Here is a 14,040-nt window from a genome sequence, read left to right as displayed (position 1 = left end):
TGTATTCAATTTGAACTGTGTTGCGCATGTAATTTTTGTATGCATTCAGCGTACAACTACATACTATTCTTATAAATATTCATGTTCAAGGGCCATAATCATGATCTTTTAGTAGATGAAAGTAAACTCTTTTTTTACAAGTTTTATCGAATTGTCAATATACTGGTATAATATAATAGCAATAACCCCCGCCGAAGTTGGGTATACCACTTGATATTGCACAATTCACTCCATATATGCACTCGCCCGCGGCTCGTGCATATATGTCGTGAATTGTGCAATATCTCGTGGTATACCCGCCTTCGGCGGGGGTTATTGCTTAATTATACTTTAAGGACTGTGGGCTGTGGAATTATCACAAGTGATGAAAAAGACAGATGTGCTCCCTGTATTTCATTTAGAAATACATTGTTAGCCATGGTTACAAATGACTGTAAAAGAAAGGCTGGTAGTCTGACTGAGAAAACTTCTGTCAGTAGTAGTATTCCGCTGTCGTCGTTAACTGCTAGTGAAATGCACAGTAGAACATTAAACATAATAAAAGCATAGCGGCGAGCTGAGGCAACTGTGGGACGATTGAAGAATAAACTAAAGGAAAACATAATGAATGAAGGTGTTATTTTAGATAATTATGAAGATGTCTGAAAGCATGGTAGAAGAAGAGAATGGTGAAGGGTCATTTCGATGTTTATTTTGGCAACAACAAAAGGCTGCTCAACAGTGTCACGACAAGAGAAGACATAGATGGCATCCCATGTTCATCAAGTGGTACCTGAACTTGAAGCTGCTGCAGCATATCGGACACTCAAAGATTCTGTAGTACTTGAACTGCCAAATGAAAGAACATTAATTGACTATACCCAGTGGACTAAACCAACAACAGGATTCACCAGTGCCGCTTTTGAACAGCTGTATAGAGAAACCAACTTTGACCAACTTGAAGATCATCAGAAATATTTGGTTCTTTTACAGATGAGCTCAGAATCAAAGCAGACCTTGTTTTTGAGAAAAGTACCGGATCACTAGTGGGATCTGTAAATGTTGGTAATTCCTTGATGGAATATCAGAAGAATATAGAAAGTGGTGGTGCGTCTGGATCTACTCGAGATATTGCCAAATATATCCTTGCTTTCATGGTACAATAATCACTGGCACATTTCCCAACAAACACCATCACATCAGATTTTCTCCAGCCATTATTTTGGGAAGCTGTTGAATGGTTGGAGACGATTGGATTCAAAGTAATTGCATCCACCGCAGAGGGTGTTTCAGCTAATCGCCGCTTCATTAGAATGCATGGGAATGGTCAAACTGGTCCATTGGTGTATTCTACAGATAATCCATTTGCTGAAGATGTTAGAAAATTATACTTTTTTTTCTGTTATGGGTGAGTTTCTTTATTATAATTATTTTAAACATTGCAGAATCATGGTGTGTACACATATGAAAGATATTTGCTTATTTAAATTTATATGTCAATCCTGCTCATTAATTCATATTCATTTGTTGTTGCATAGAGCGACTAGGAATTAAATAATGAATACATGTAGATTCAAGCAGAGTACATTAATTTCTTGTAACTTAAGTACCGATATTGTTGTGTTGACATGTAAATTATGGTATATGTGTGGTATACAGTTCTTTTATAATCAGTCACTATTCATTGATCACATACTTTACAGAATGGTGAACATATCACTTGGAGTACAATTATTAATAGTATGCAGCTCAGGTAAGCTTTTTATAGTATTTATGGTTATGTCTACTTTCATTTTATTGTGATGCTTACATGCAGGGTTTTCGATGGGGGTATTTGCACGTATGGCAGGACCAAAAAGTAAAATTTTAATTGGGGGGGGGGGACAAAAAAAACCTGGTTGACCACTTCTACAGTCCATTGTGCAAGTTACTCCCTGTCGTTATTGTTCTGTATGAAGTATTCTACTTAAAAACACTACCGACGTTTAATCGTCAGATAAAAAAATAAAATAAAAATATTTAGAATACTAGGGAAACGGACGTAAAAACATCCGCGGAGTCAAAACCTTGCGTGAAAACTGTCATGGCGTCGTGTTATCTTTTCCACTTAGGGAGGGGCACAATGGATTACGTAAAGCCGATGAGATATTCATACAGTTATACAAACATAGCGATCCCCATTGGGTGGGTTGAGTCTAAATTTACCTTTCCTCAGACCTTTAACAAATACTCTGTATGACGCAGTTTTTCACGATCCGCGGTGAAATGGATCGTGCGAAGTTAGACGGCCAGGTAGAAATGGGCCGTAATATTGTGCTACGCAACGGCTATTCACAGTTGTTGTACTCAATCGCTCAAACGCCAGTGAGAAAAAGTCGAAATGGAAGACAACTATTGTAAATCGAAACAGGTTTCATTCAACTACGAGCAGACGCGATGGGTCGATAAAAATTAAAACGAACCCTGACCTCTGGAAATACCTCATTCATAGAGTGTCATAGTACCAGAGATCGCCGAGCACGGCCGTACAGCGTACTTTGCGACATCGCTACAGATGCATGCTAGCTAACAAGGGGGTTTCCGATTAAGGTAACCAAGATGGCATTGCAGAGTGCGTGATTTTTCCGCGGTGTTTAAAAACAGCATCTCGTTGCCGATGTTTCTGTAATTTTCGGGGTATTTTTTTATTTTTAAGTAACCGAGCATTTCACGTTTGTGTATTTTGCCACTGAAATGTTAGTTATCGATGACAGCACAGCAATGGTCTGAATGGTGTTTATCCACTACTACATCGCAATGCTATCAGCACGGTGATCGTTACAGCGAAACGTCAAATGTAAAATTAGTCAGTTTTATAATGCCTTCGGAGAAAAAAATGCGTGAAAAAAAAATATTTAACAGTACTCCACTGGAAACTGCCAGACTAGAAGTTGTCGACATGTTGCGAGATAAGGGTGAAAAAGTTTACTTATCATTTACAACTGTATGTTTTTTGTATTCTGCTTGCATGCTGGAAGCGTCTACGTCTTGTCTTTTTTTTTGACTCCCATGTGCGAAGCACATAATGGGAGTCTTTGCAGTTAGTGTGTCTGTGTGTATGTGTGTCCGACTGTTCCACTGCTATCTCAAGAACCATACATCGGTTTTTGATGAAACTTGGTGCATAGATGCTCTGAACATATGCGCAGATTTGATTAGGTTTTGGTAAAAATCCATGCTCATTAATTACCTAATTTGCATGATAATTAGCTAATTTTTAGCTGTTCCATGATTGTTCCACTGATATCTAAACAACCACTCATTGGATTTTGATGAAACTTTGTACATACATGCTCTGAACTAATGCTAGGTTTTGATTAGTTTTTGGTAATAATCCGTGGATACTAATTACCTAATTTGCATAATGATTAGTCAATTTTCGGTTTTCCCACTGATATCTCAAGTACTAATCATCACATTTCAATGAAACTTGGTACATAGATGTCATATGACACTGCACAGACCTGATAGTTTTATGGTAATATCAGTACATATTAATTACCTAATTTGCATAATTAATTTTCAGCATTTGATATAAGTAGTGAGCATTACATTTCAATGAAACTTGGTACTTACATACTCAAGGACTATGCAGAGATTGTTTGTTTCCGATAAATATTTGTGCATATTAATCACCTAATTTGCATAATTAGTTAATTTTCAGCTTCAGGGTATCTCAAGTACTAATCATCACATTTCAATGAAACTTGGTACATAGATCCTTTAGGACTATGCAGAGACCTGATTAGTTTTAGGGTAAATAATTGTGCATATTAATTAACTAATTTGCATAATTGATTTTCAGCTTTTCTACTGATATCTAAAGTACTAATCATCACATTTCAATGAATCTAGAATTATGCAGACCCAATTAGTTTCCGGTAAATATTTGTGCATATTAATCACCTAATTTGCATAATTAACCAACTTTCACACTGATATCTCAGGTACTAAACATCACATATCAATGAATGTACATGGATGCTGTAGGACAATAGACAGACCTGGATAATTGTGGGTTAAAATCTGTACATATTAATTACATAATTTGCATAATTAACCAATTTTAAGCTTTCACACTGATATCTAAAGTACTAATTATTCCATTTCAATGAAACTTAGTACAAAGATGCTCTAGGACAATGTACAAACCTAATTAGTTTGGGGTAAAAATCTGTTCATATTAATTCCCTAATAAGCATAATAATTCATAATTTTTTGGTTCTAATCACATTTCAATTAAACTTGGAAACATAGATTTTCTGTTACATTGCGCAAACCTCATTAGTTTTACACTCAAATCTGTTCATATTAATTTTCTGATTTGCATAATTAGTTTTCAGCTAAGTAATTTCGAATTATATTTAATGTGTCTCCAATACTCTCAGCACATGGGAGTTCTTTCTAAGCTTTCTTTGATTTTTAGTTTGCAAGACTAGTTGGTAGCACTTGAGGTAAGTTAAATAGGGTCGCGGACAGGAAGTTACACCTCGCCGCACAGTAACTGAGGCCAGCAACTCATTTGCATATAACATCAACAGTGACTTGTCAATCAAAGAGCAACGTAAACAAACTTTCGGGACTTTTAATCACATACTCGTGTCTCGATTCCCTATATTTTAAAATCCAAATTTTTTGCATGTTCCAGCATTGACAATGCACCGAAATTTCAACACTATCTAGCCAAGACTGTCTGGGTTAAAAAAAAAAAAAAAAAAAAAAAAATTCACTCCAAGTGCCCACGAACATGCATCTATACCTTAAAAGAGCATCTCCAATAAAAGCACATCAGTTGCATTGATTGTATACTGATTTATTATAGTATGATGCATTTTTAGAAACACCTTCGTCATATACATAAGAGCATGTGCCACTAATAAAACAAATACTCAATAAGTATGGTTTTACTGAATGTAATTGCACAAAGCTGTTATGTTACAAAATAGTTAATACACACTTTTTCTCTATCTCTCTCTCTGAAACAGTGAACTCATTTGTTGCCGTAACAAAGTACTTGCTTGGTCAACCTGGAATAGTATGTATATTGTCAGAAAGATTTAATCAAGACCCATTGGAGGCATACTTTGGAAACCAGCGGCAAATGAAAGGTGGCAATGAAGCTCCATCGGTACAGCAGTTTTGCTATAATGCAAATGCACTTCAGTTAAAGTCGTCAAATTTACCATGAGTTGAAGGAGGAAATGTGATGATCCAAGCTGATTCTGTAATTGACAACACACCACTGCCTAACCGTCGCCGTAACAACACTATCAATTCAGATTTTGTGACATTATAAGCATGATCTATTTTTGTATAAAAGGGCCTTTGTCAGCATCTGATTAAATGTATTTTTTGCTTTTGGAGTTTAAAGTAACATGCTATATTGGTCAGAAATACTATTGATTGCTTTGAATTTGGCAGGGATGTTCCAGGTTTAGTTGTGATAAATAAACATACAGACATGCAACCATTGTGAGAGTGATTTTTGGAAAGTGTCATAATGTGCATATGACCCCACAACAAATTTGTATGGTGATTGGCCAGCCACACTTTTATGATGAGGTTTATTTACATTCAACAGTGTTAATTTTATTGGGCCAGATGATGGATCAGCTTGTATGAATTCAGCTGTAAAAAAATAGCGATAAAAGTATGATACCAAATGCCATGTTTTCATGGTCAATATTAAAATCCAATATTGTCCAAGTATTAGTTTCACGTGCACGACACACACGATATGTGGGAAGTGACCGCATAGTGCTTTCTGTGTGTGGAGGGAGGGTCATCAAAAATTCTATTTCAAACAAGCTGGCATCTTCAAAATTATAAAATGTATATATATATATTACTTCTCCACCAGAAAAAAAAATTGTACCACTTTTGTGAAAGTATATTTTTTAAAAATGGCACGTTAGTAAGTTACAATTTGGTGAGCAACTGTTCCAATTGAATCTCACTATTTTACCCAACCTTGACAATATTTTTAATTGCTTGCCAATATCTTGTATAATATCTTATATATCAATAAGTTTGAATACAAATTTTGACTCTCAATGCGCTTGTGCAAGTGCATTCCCAACTGATCATTTTGCCTGTAAGAAAATGTTACGAAGTATTGACTAGAGATCTTTACCTATATTTTACCAACTTATTTACCAATTATCTTATTTACTTATCTACCAATTTACTATATCTTTACCAACAAATATCTCTGGTGACATTATTGATAATTTCAAATATAAATATTTTAGTGAAATCAAGGAGCAGTACCACCAACCATGTAGAATTTCCTAACTCATTCTTCAATTAAACAGACAATATGGCAATTGAAAACATAATTTTATTTATTTACAAATAGAAAACTTTACAAACTGACCCCTGACCTGTTTAAAGTAGATTCCAGTATCAAGACATTAGGTCAGGGTTTAAACTGTTCGCAGTTCTTTATGAATACCTTTAGAGTCTCTTGATGAATTGGCACCTTTCAGTTTGGATTCCTTAATGATTTTGCGTGCTGTTGAATGACCACGGATATTTACCAGTAGTTTTATGCACCTACACATAAGTTGTAGTGAAGCACTGTCATTCAAACCAGCTGAAAGCTGTGACCAGTATGTCAAGGCAACCCTATCTGCCAACATAGACTGTCACAGAATCATTTATTTTTCTATTACCATATATCTCTGAGTGAAATGGAGCCGAATAAAGTGTTCAACTCGACGAAAAAAAGATATGCTGTGTCATTAATAGGGAAAAGACCACCACAATTTTCCTTCTCAACCCACTCGGTTGTGTAAGAGAGGAATGTTTTTGATTCAGTTATTGTGGTCTTCATTGCAAAGAGGGTTTTGACCACAGCGCTCTAGCTGCTTTGATAATGCCATTGGGATATACCCACAGGCATACCTCAGTACATTCTCCTCAATATTTGTCATTTTTGTGGCTTGATTATTGTCATCATTTAGCTCCTTCCTTTTACGGGCAAGCAGAATCTCATCAAAAAACTAATACTCATAATAATAGCTGCTGAAACTGGTGCATTCACTTTGTTGAGCAATAAAGTCACAGTCTGCTTTAACTCTGGTGACAACCTCACTGAGTGGTAACTACTGTAGATGGCTTCTCTGCGACTGGTGTAGAGAAGTTTACCATCTCCTCCAGTTATTGCTGGCCACAGAACTTTAATGAAAGAAATAATCTCTTCTTCCACATCAGCTACCCCATCAATTAATGCAGTGATTGCTGTTTTTGTTTTAGCCACCACTAATAATATCCTGCTATTCAGAATATCGCTTGTCTGTAACTTGCTCATAGCTTGTATAAATTGCTGTTTCCCATCCACCATAAATGATCCAGTGTATACGTTGGGATAGGTATTCGCCCTGTAAAATTAGAATAAAAAAGTTAACACAATAGGCAATATTTGCATGGGTGTCATTCTTATTCATATTGCCAATTCTGTAATTCTATTCTACCCTTGGGGTTTCTGCAGTGCAATGCAGCTTAGATTTTGCTCCTACTGAAATTTGCACAAATATAAATTAATCATCAATTCTAATGGTTATATGAGAGATCAAGTTATGGAAATTACTTTTGTCTGTCTCTGTTTTGTGACACAGGTAAAAGAAAACATTTACAAACTTCCTTGTCACTTGTCCAATCATTGTCAGAAATTTTTGAAAATATCTGCAAATTCGCAGTCGTAACTTTCGGGACATTCAATAACATGTGAGGAAGCCATCTTGAAAACAAACTGTACCACTGATTTGCATAATAACGAACAGGCCACACAGCAAAGACACGCAGTTTGCGGGAAGTGGCCTAATTTGCATATTCTCAAATCTACTCTCGTTAACGCAAATCACGCAAAACGAGACGTTTCGTAGAAGTGCAAATAAACAATCTAAGATAAGACGCGATTCACTCTAATTGGATTAAAGGTGGATTAAAACGGATCCCAACAGACGTTACATCAAAGAAAAGGCCGAGTTGCATGTCCCTCTTCTCTAGTGTCTTTGCTTGGACATGCTTTCACTTGTGATCTATGTTTTTCTTTGCTATGTCTTAAACCGGAGGGGTCATCACGCAACACATGTTTGAATTTGATGTAAATAAACAATCTGTTGTATCCGCCACTTGGGACTCAAGTTTCAAGGACATGCTCGTGACAACCCCTCCACTTTACGATGACGAGCACAAAGAGAACTTTCGAAAATTTAACAGGTACTGTGTCATTTTTCAGTGACTTGTTAATTTTGTTATTATGTATTGTTATTTTCGACGCTGGTATGGCTGCCCTAAAATCTAAGACCCCAACTGCAGGCCCTTTCATTGTGATCATCATCATCATTTATAACTTTATGGCTTCTTTTTTGATACGGTTTTGCAAACTAAAACCACACACTCAGAAAACTGAAGATACCGTAATTACAACTGCAATAACAGCTCGTTTTCATCTATTTTGGAACACTTCGCTGTAGTCATTAAGCAATAATGTGAACACATCAATGAAACAAAGCTGTCTTAATTCGTACAGGATAAACTTGAGTTGCTGGCATTAGATGCAGAGCTTTTCAAAACTAATTACGACTCTGGATTTAACCATCACCCATGTCACGCCCAAAATGACCACCAAGTGCTTCCATTTCTGGTATTCCGAAGTCTTGCTAGTTCGTTTGTCTTGTGGCAATTTCTTGGGATTGAGTAGGACATCTAATGAAGTTAGAACAGTTATTTGATGCTTTTGAAACTGCGTTGCAAGGTGTGATGCTGTGCTTCTAAGAATTCACATTGGGTGTTGTTAGTGAACGCATGAATGTTGATTTTGGCTGCATAGTTAGTTGAACTATATGATAAGTTTGCTGGTCAAAGAATCGATGAACTGTGCTCCATGTACACCGGTATACAGAGTTTTCAATAGCTGTTGTAAACTCAGTATACGTGTAGTGGACAAAACCATGGGAGCAATTGTGGTACAAATCGATATTATCACTTTTAAATAACAAATTCAATCTATCCTTCAGTGCTAACACATCTTTCAGTAGTTTTTTTAGCTCCGCTGTCGACTTTGTCGAGCGGAGCTTATCATATGAGTGATTGTCCGTCGTCCGTGTCAATGTTTTACTTTTTCGACTTCTTCTTGAAAACTACAAGCCTGGATGCTTTGATACTTGGTGTATTTGTACCTTGGGTAGACCTCTCTCAGATTTGTTCATTTCATGATGATATCTTCTATTCTCTAATTTTGGTGAATATTTTTGTCATTTTTGGTAAAAAGTGATATTTTCGACTTCTTGTTAAAAACCGCAATTCCAATTGCTTTGATATTACATATATAGGTACTACATGTGGACCTCTCTCAGATTTGTTCATTTTGTAATGATATCTTCAATTCTCTGATTTGGGTGAATATTTTTGTCATTTTTGGTAAAAAGTGATATTTTTAACTTCTTGTTAAAAACCTCAAGTCCAATTGCTTTGATATTACATATATAAGTACTACATGTGGACCTCTCTCAAATTTGTTCATTTTGTAATGATATCTTTAATTCTCTAATTTTGGTGAATATTTTTGTCATTTTTGGTAAAAAGTGATATTTTCGATTTCTTGTTAAAAACCACAAGTCCAATTGCTTTGATATTACATATATAGGTACTACATGTGGACCACTCTCAGATTTGTTCATTTTGTAATGATATCTTTAATTCTCTAATTTTGGTGAATATTTTTATCATTTTTGGTAAAAAGTGATATTTTCGACTTCTTGTTAAAAACCGCAAGTCCAATTGCTTTGATACTACATATATAGGTACTACATGTGAACCTCTCTCAGATTTGTTCATTTCGTGATGATATCTTTAATTCTCTAATTTTGGTGAATATTTTTGTCATTTTTGGTAAAAAGTGATATTTTCGACTTGTTAAAAACCACAAGTCCAATTGCTTTGATATTACATATATACAATGTAGGTACTACATGTGGACCACTCTCAAATTTGTTCATTTTGTAATGATATCTTTAATTATCTAATTTTGGTGAATATTTTTGTCATTTTTGGTAAAAAGTGATATTCTTGTTAAAAACCACAATCATTTATGGTGAAAAATGATATTTTTGAATTCTTGTTGAATACAGCAAGTCCCATTGCATTGATACTATGCGTATTGTTCATTTTCTAATGATATCTTCTGTTCTTTAATTGAAATGTGCATTGATAACAGCGGAGCTATCTCAGCCGAGAGGCTGCTTGATAAAAGACGACACATGTAATAACAGTCTTGCATTATCCTTTTCAGGCCTAGATTTCTTTTATAACTCTACATTGAGCACAGTCTAATTATTGATGATCGCTGTCTCTGCTTGGAATAACTGTAGCTGTCTCACCGAACACGGCTCTTTGAGTGAACGTAAATCTATATCAAAAAAAGGTTATTTTAAACTGGCAGCGGCTGCATTTAAACGCCTAGCATGCTAATGTACCTGTAACACTGGCAACATCCGACCCAAAGCCCCTGACATTTTCAATTATAATATAATATAACTTGCAATGAGTGTGTCATGCAACGCATTCATCTCTGTTTCGCTGACATGCTCTTAGGCTACCACTCGTTATGATATGTAAATAAACTATAACTTTGTTATCAATCGTAATATTTACAGTTTTGTTGGTGAAAAGGCCGATGTACATTGTATGGGTTTCATATATGTATCATTTCTTTCGTTGATCTTCCCACGTATTGTATCTGACAACACTGCATTTCGTGGATCGAAACTGAATAAGTATACGCATTACATTTTTTTAATGGATCACTGCCATTCAGTTTCTGCAGTTTTGCTCAGCTTGGAATTGGCAGTTTTCTTCTTTTGTCCTGAAATAGACTAGATATTTGCCCATTGATGTCAGCTGACATTGCCTTTCCATGAAAACCAGTGTACTTGCAAGACTCCCTGTGGTTGCTGTTAGCCATGTGGCGAACCAATGCCGAATGTTATTGAATGAATTTGAATTGCCAGCACTTTTTGGCAAATAATTTGACGTTCACTTCTGGGGCTGTAACTTCGGGTTTGTGATATTACATGTACCAGCTAAACTAACGCATTCATTCTTTGTGAAATGTGTGATGCTTTTTCACATGCATGTCAGAAACATCTGCTGTTTCCATATTTGATTTCCTGTGTATATCATATTGCTTATATATGGCACTAATGTAATACTGCTGCCTTCTAAAAAATGTAAAACACGTTAATTTCTAACTTTGAAATCCCTGTAGTTGGTGTATATTACATTCCTAAGTCCGCGATATTCCTAAAATCGTCCTGCGTTGGCTGATATTATTTATGTATTAGTCCCAGTTCGGAAGCAGTCTGAAAACGAGGACTTGTGTTTTGACCATTGTGTTTCCATGTGTCCGCGCGTGTATACATGCGTGCGTGCGTGCGTGCGTGCGTGCGTGCGTGCGTGCGTGCGTGCGTGCGTGCGTGGGTGTGTGCGTCCGTGTGTCCTGACCTTAGACATGCTTGGACCAATCACAATCAAACTTCACACATACATCATACATAATATTATACATAATATGCACGTCAATTTGTTTCACGATCGGATTCAAGATGGCCGAATGGTGGCAAATTTTGTGCTAAAAAATCATCTAAATGGATGGTCATATTATTGAAATATGTTTACTCACACTGGTGTCTGGCGATGTCAAATACATGTATACATGTATTAAATGTTTCATGTATACCAATTTGTTTTGATTACAGGTATTTGAAATGACTCCAAATACGCCAATGAATCATAAAGACATTTTTCAGACTATTCAGAGAGAAGGAATAAAAGATGTGAGGTAAATTAAGAATTCTCTGTTAATTATATTTAAATTGTTACATAGCAACTACAAACGTATATTTATACGTTGTTTTGTTCATCCTGAAGTTGAACACATTAATAACAATACTGAAATCTTCTTTATTAGCTCCGTTGTCGACAAAGTCGACACAGCAGAGCTGTTCATATTACTGATTGTCCGTCTGTCTGTCATCGTCGTTGACTTTACAATTTCAACTTCTTCTTCGAAACCGCAAGTCAGAATGTTTTCAACATGGATATGCAAGTACCTTGGATGGTTCTTTCTCAGATTTGTTCATTTCATGTCAAAATCTCAAATTCTCTATTTTTGGTGAACATTTTTGTCATTTTTGATAAAAAGTGATATTGCTTTGATATTACATATGTAGATACTACATGTGGACCTTTCTCAGATTTGTTCATTTCGTGATGATATCTTAAATTCTCTAATTTTGGTGGATATTTTTGTAATTTTTAGTAAAAAGTGATATTTTCGACTTTTTGTTCAAAACTGCATATCCAATTGCTTTGATATTACATATATAGATACTACATGTGGACCTTTCTCAGATTTGTTCATTTCGTGATGATATCTTTAATTCTCTAATTTTAGTGAATATTTTTGTAATTTTTAGTATAAAGCTATATTTTCAACTTGTTGAAAACCGCAAGTTCAATTACTTTGATATTATACATTTAGGTACTACATGTACATGTGGACCTCTCAGATTTTCTCATTTCATGATATCTTAAATTCTCTAATTTTGGTGAATATTTTTGTCATTTTTGGTAAAAAGTTATATTTTTGTATTCTTTTTGAAAACATCAAGTTCGGTTGCTTTGATACTATACTATACATATTGTTCATTGTCTAATGATATCTTCAGTTCTTTATTTGAAATGTGCATTGCTAACAGCGGAGCTATCTCAGCCGACAGGCTGCTTGTTGTAATGTGCATTGCTAACAGCGGAGCTATCTCAGCCGACAGGCTGCTTGTTGTAATGTGCATTGCTAACAGCGGAGCTACAATGTATCTCAGCCGACAGGCTGCTTGTTTTCACTTGGAATTTATTTGTCGTTAAAGGGATGAGTCAGTAAAAATAAAACCAGATTAAAATACTCATCAAAAATCAGTTAAAATAAATTCCATACAAAACAGCCAAAATGCTATTCTAGGGAAAATGAAATCCAGGTAAAAAGGATTTTTCAGTAATGTCTTATACTTTAGGATTTACACAGGATTTACATATATAGAATATAGTATTTCCAGCTAAGACAAGCCTAGGTCGATTTTATTCAAAATTGACTTCTGCTCACACATGATGAGTTACTGAAGCATGTCATTTTGTGATTTGATTAAAAATGGCAATTACTTTTTTACACATGGTCTGATTTCTTGTGAATTTTCATCAAAGTCAAGATACAATGGTTTGCATGGAAATTTGTTTTCTGATCTCAGATGTCAGATGATGCGACATAATATCTGTGCTATAGGAACCTATGGTAAAAGCAGTATAATACTGTGAAAATGGCCACTATCCACTAAAATTCAACTATCAATTTCTTGAAAATTAGCCTGGTGACCCCCAACAATATTCATATATTGCCCTGAAGTACAATTTATTGGAAAAAGAATAAATTCTGGGTATTTTTATTTATGAGTGGGATTCTATCTTAAGCCAAATAATATTTTGACAATGTCATTGACAATGACTCGTTTATTTTTCAGTGCCGCTGGATCTTTAGCCTGTCTAAATGCAATGTTACATTCTCATGCCAAAGGAGTTGATTCATTATTTTATAAAGTTGCTGGTAAAGTGGGTGTATATGGCTTGAAGGTAAATGCATTTTGATTTCTTTATCTAACAGGTCTACTTTTAAGCTGTTATACATGTATTGGTTAAATCACTAGCAGGCAAATTATAATACTTTGAAGGGTCCACAACCGGTTCTTATAAACACAGATGATACATCTTGTTAGCTCCGCTGTCGACTTTGTCGAGCGGAGCTTATCATACGAGTGATTGTCCGTCGTCGTCTGTGTCAATGTTTTACTTTTTCGACTTCTTCTTGAAAACTACAAGCCTGAATGCTTTGATACTTGGTGTATATGTACCTTGGGTAGACCTCTCTCTGATTTGTTCATTTCATGATGATATCTTTAATTCTCTAAT

The 14,040-nt window shown here is 35.4% G+C and overlaps 2 protein-coding genes across 2 annotated transcripts in view; both read left to right on the top strand.

Moving 5' to 3' along the window:
• The window catches only part of LOC100366809 (uncharacterized), a 56,764-nt gene that overhangs the window by 24,853 nt on the left and 17,871 nt on the right, over positions 1–14,040 (top strand). The window contains exons 2-3 of the mRNA XM_085492809.1: positions 11,781–11,863; positions 13,596–13,704. Coding sequence (XP_085348935.1) covers positions 11,781–11,863; positions 13,596–13,704 — 192 coding nt within the window. The remainder of the gene's footprint in view (positions 1–11,780; positions 11,864–13,595; positions 13,705–14,040) is intronic.
• Positions 1,021–5,485, top strand: LOC146731482 (uncharacterized). The gene is made up of 3 exons (XM_085492810.1): positions 1,021–1,387; positions 1,683–1,732; positions 5,004–5,485. Exons 1-3 carry the CDS (start codon positions 1,293–1,295, stop codon positions 5,204–5,206), a joined length of 348 nt encoding a protein of 115 aa, XP_085348936.1. The 5' UTR covers positions 1,021–1,292; the 3' UTR covers positions 5,207–5,485.

The sequence above is a fragment of the Saccoglossus kowalevskii genome, chromosome 18 (assembly GCF_978046115.1).
Source record: "Saccoglossus kowalevskii chromosome 18, keSacKowa6.1, whole genome shotgun sequence".
Lineage (NCBI taxonomy): Eukaryota > Metazoa > Hemichordata > Enteropneusta > Harrimaniidae > Saccoglossus > Saccoglossus kowalevskii.
Note: the sequence above shows the minus strand (reverse complement) of the source record. Positions and strands in the feature narration are given on the sequence as shown.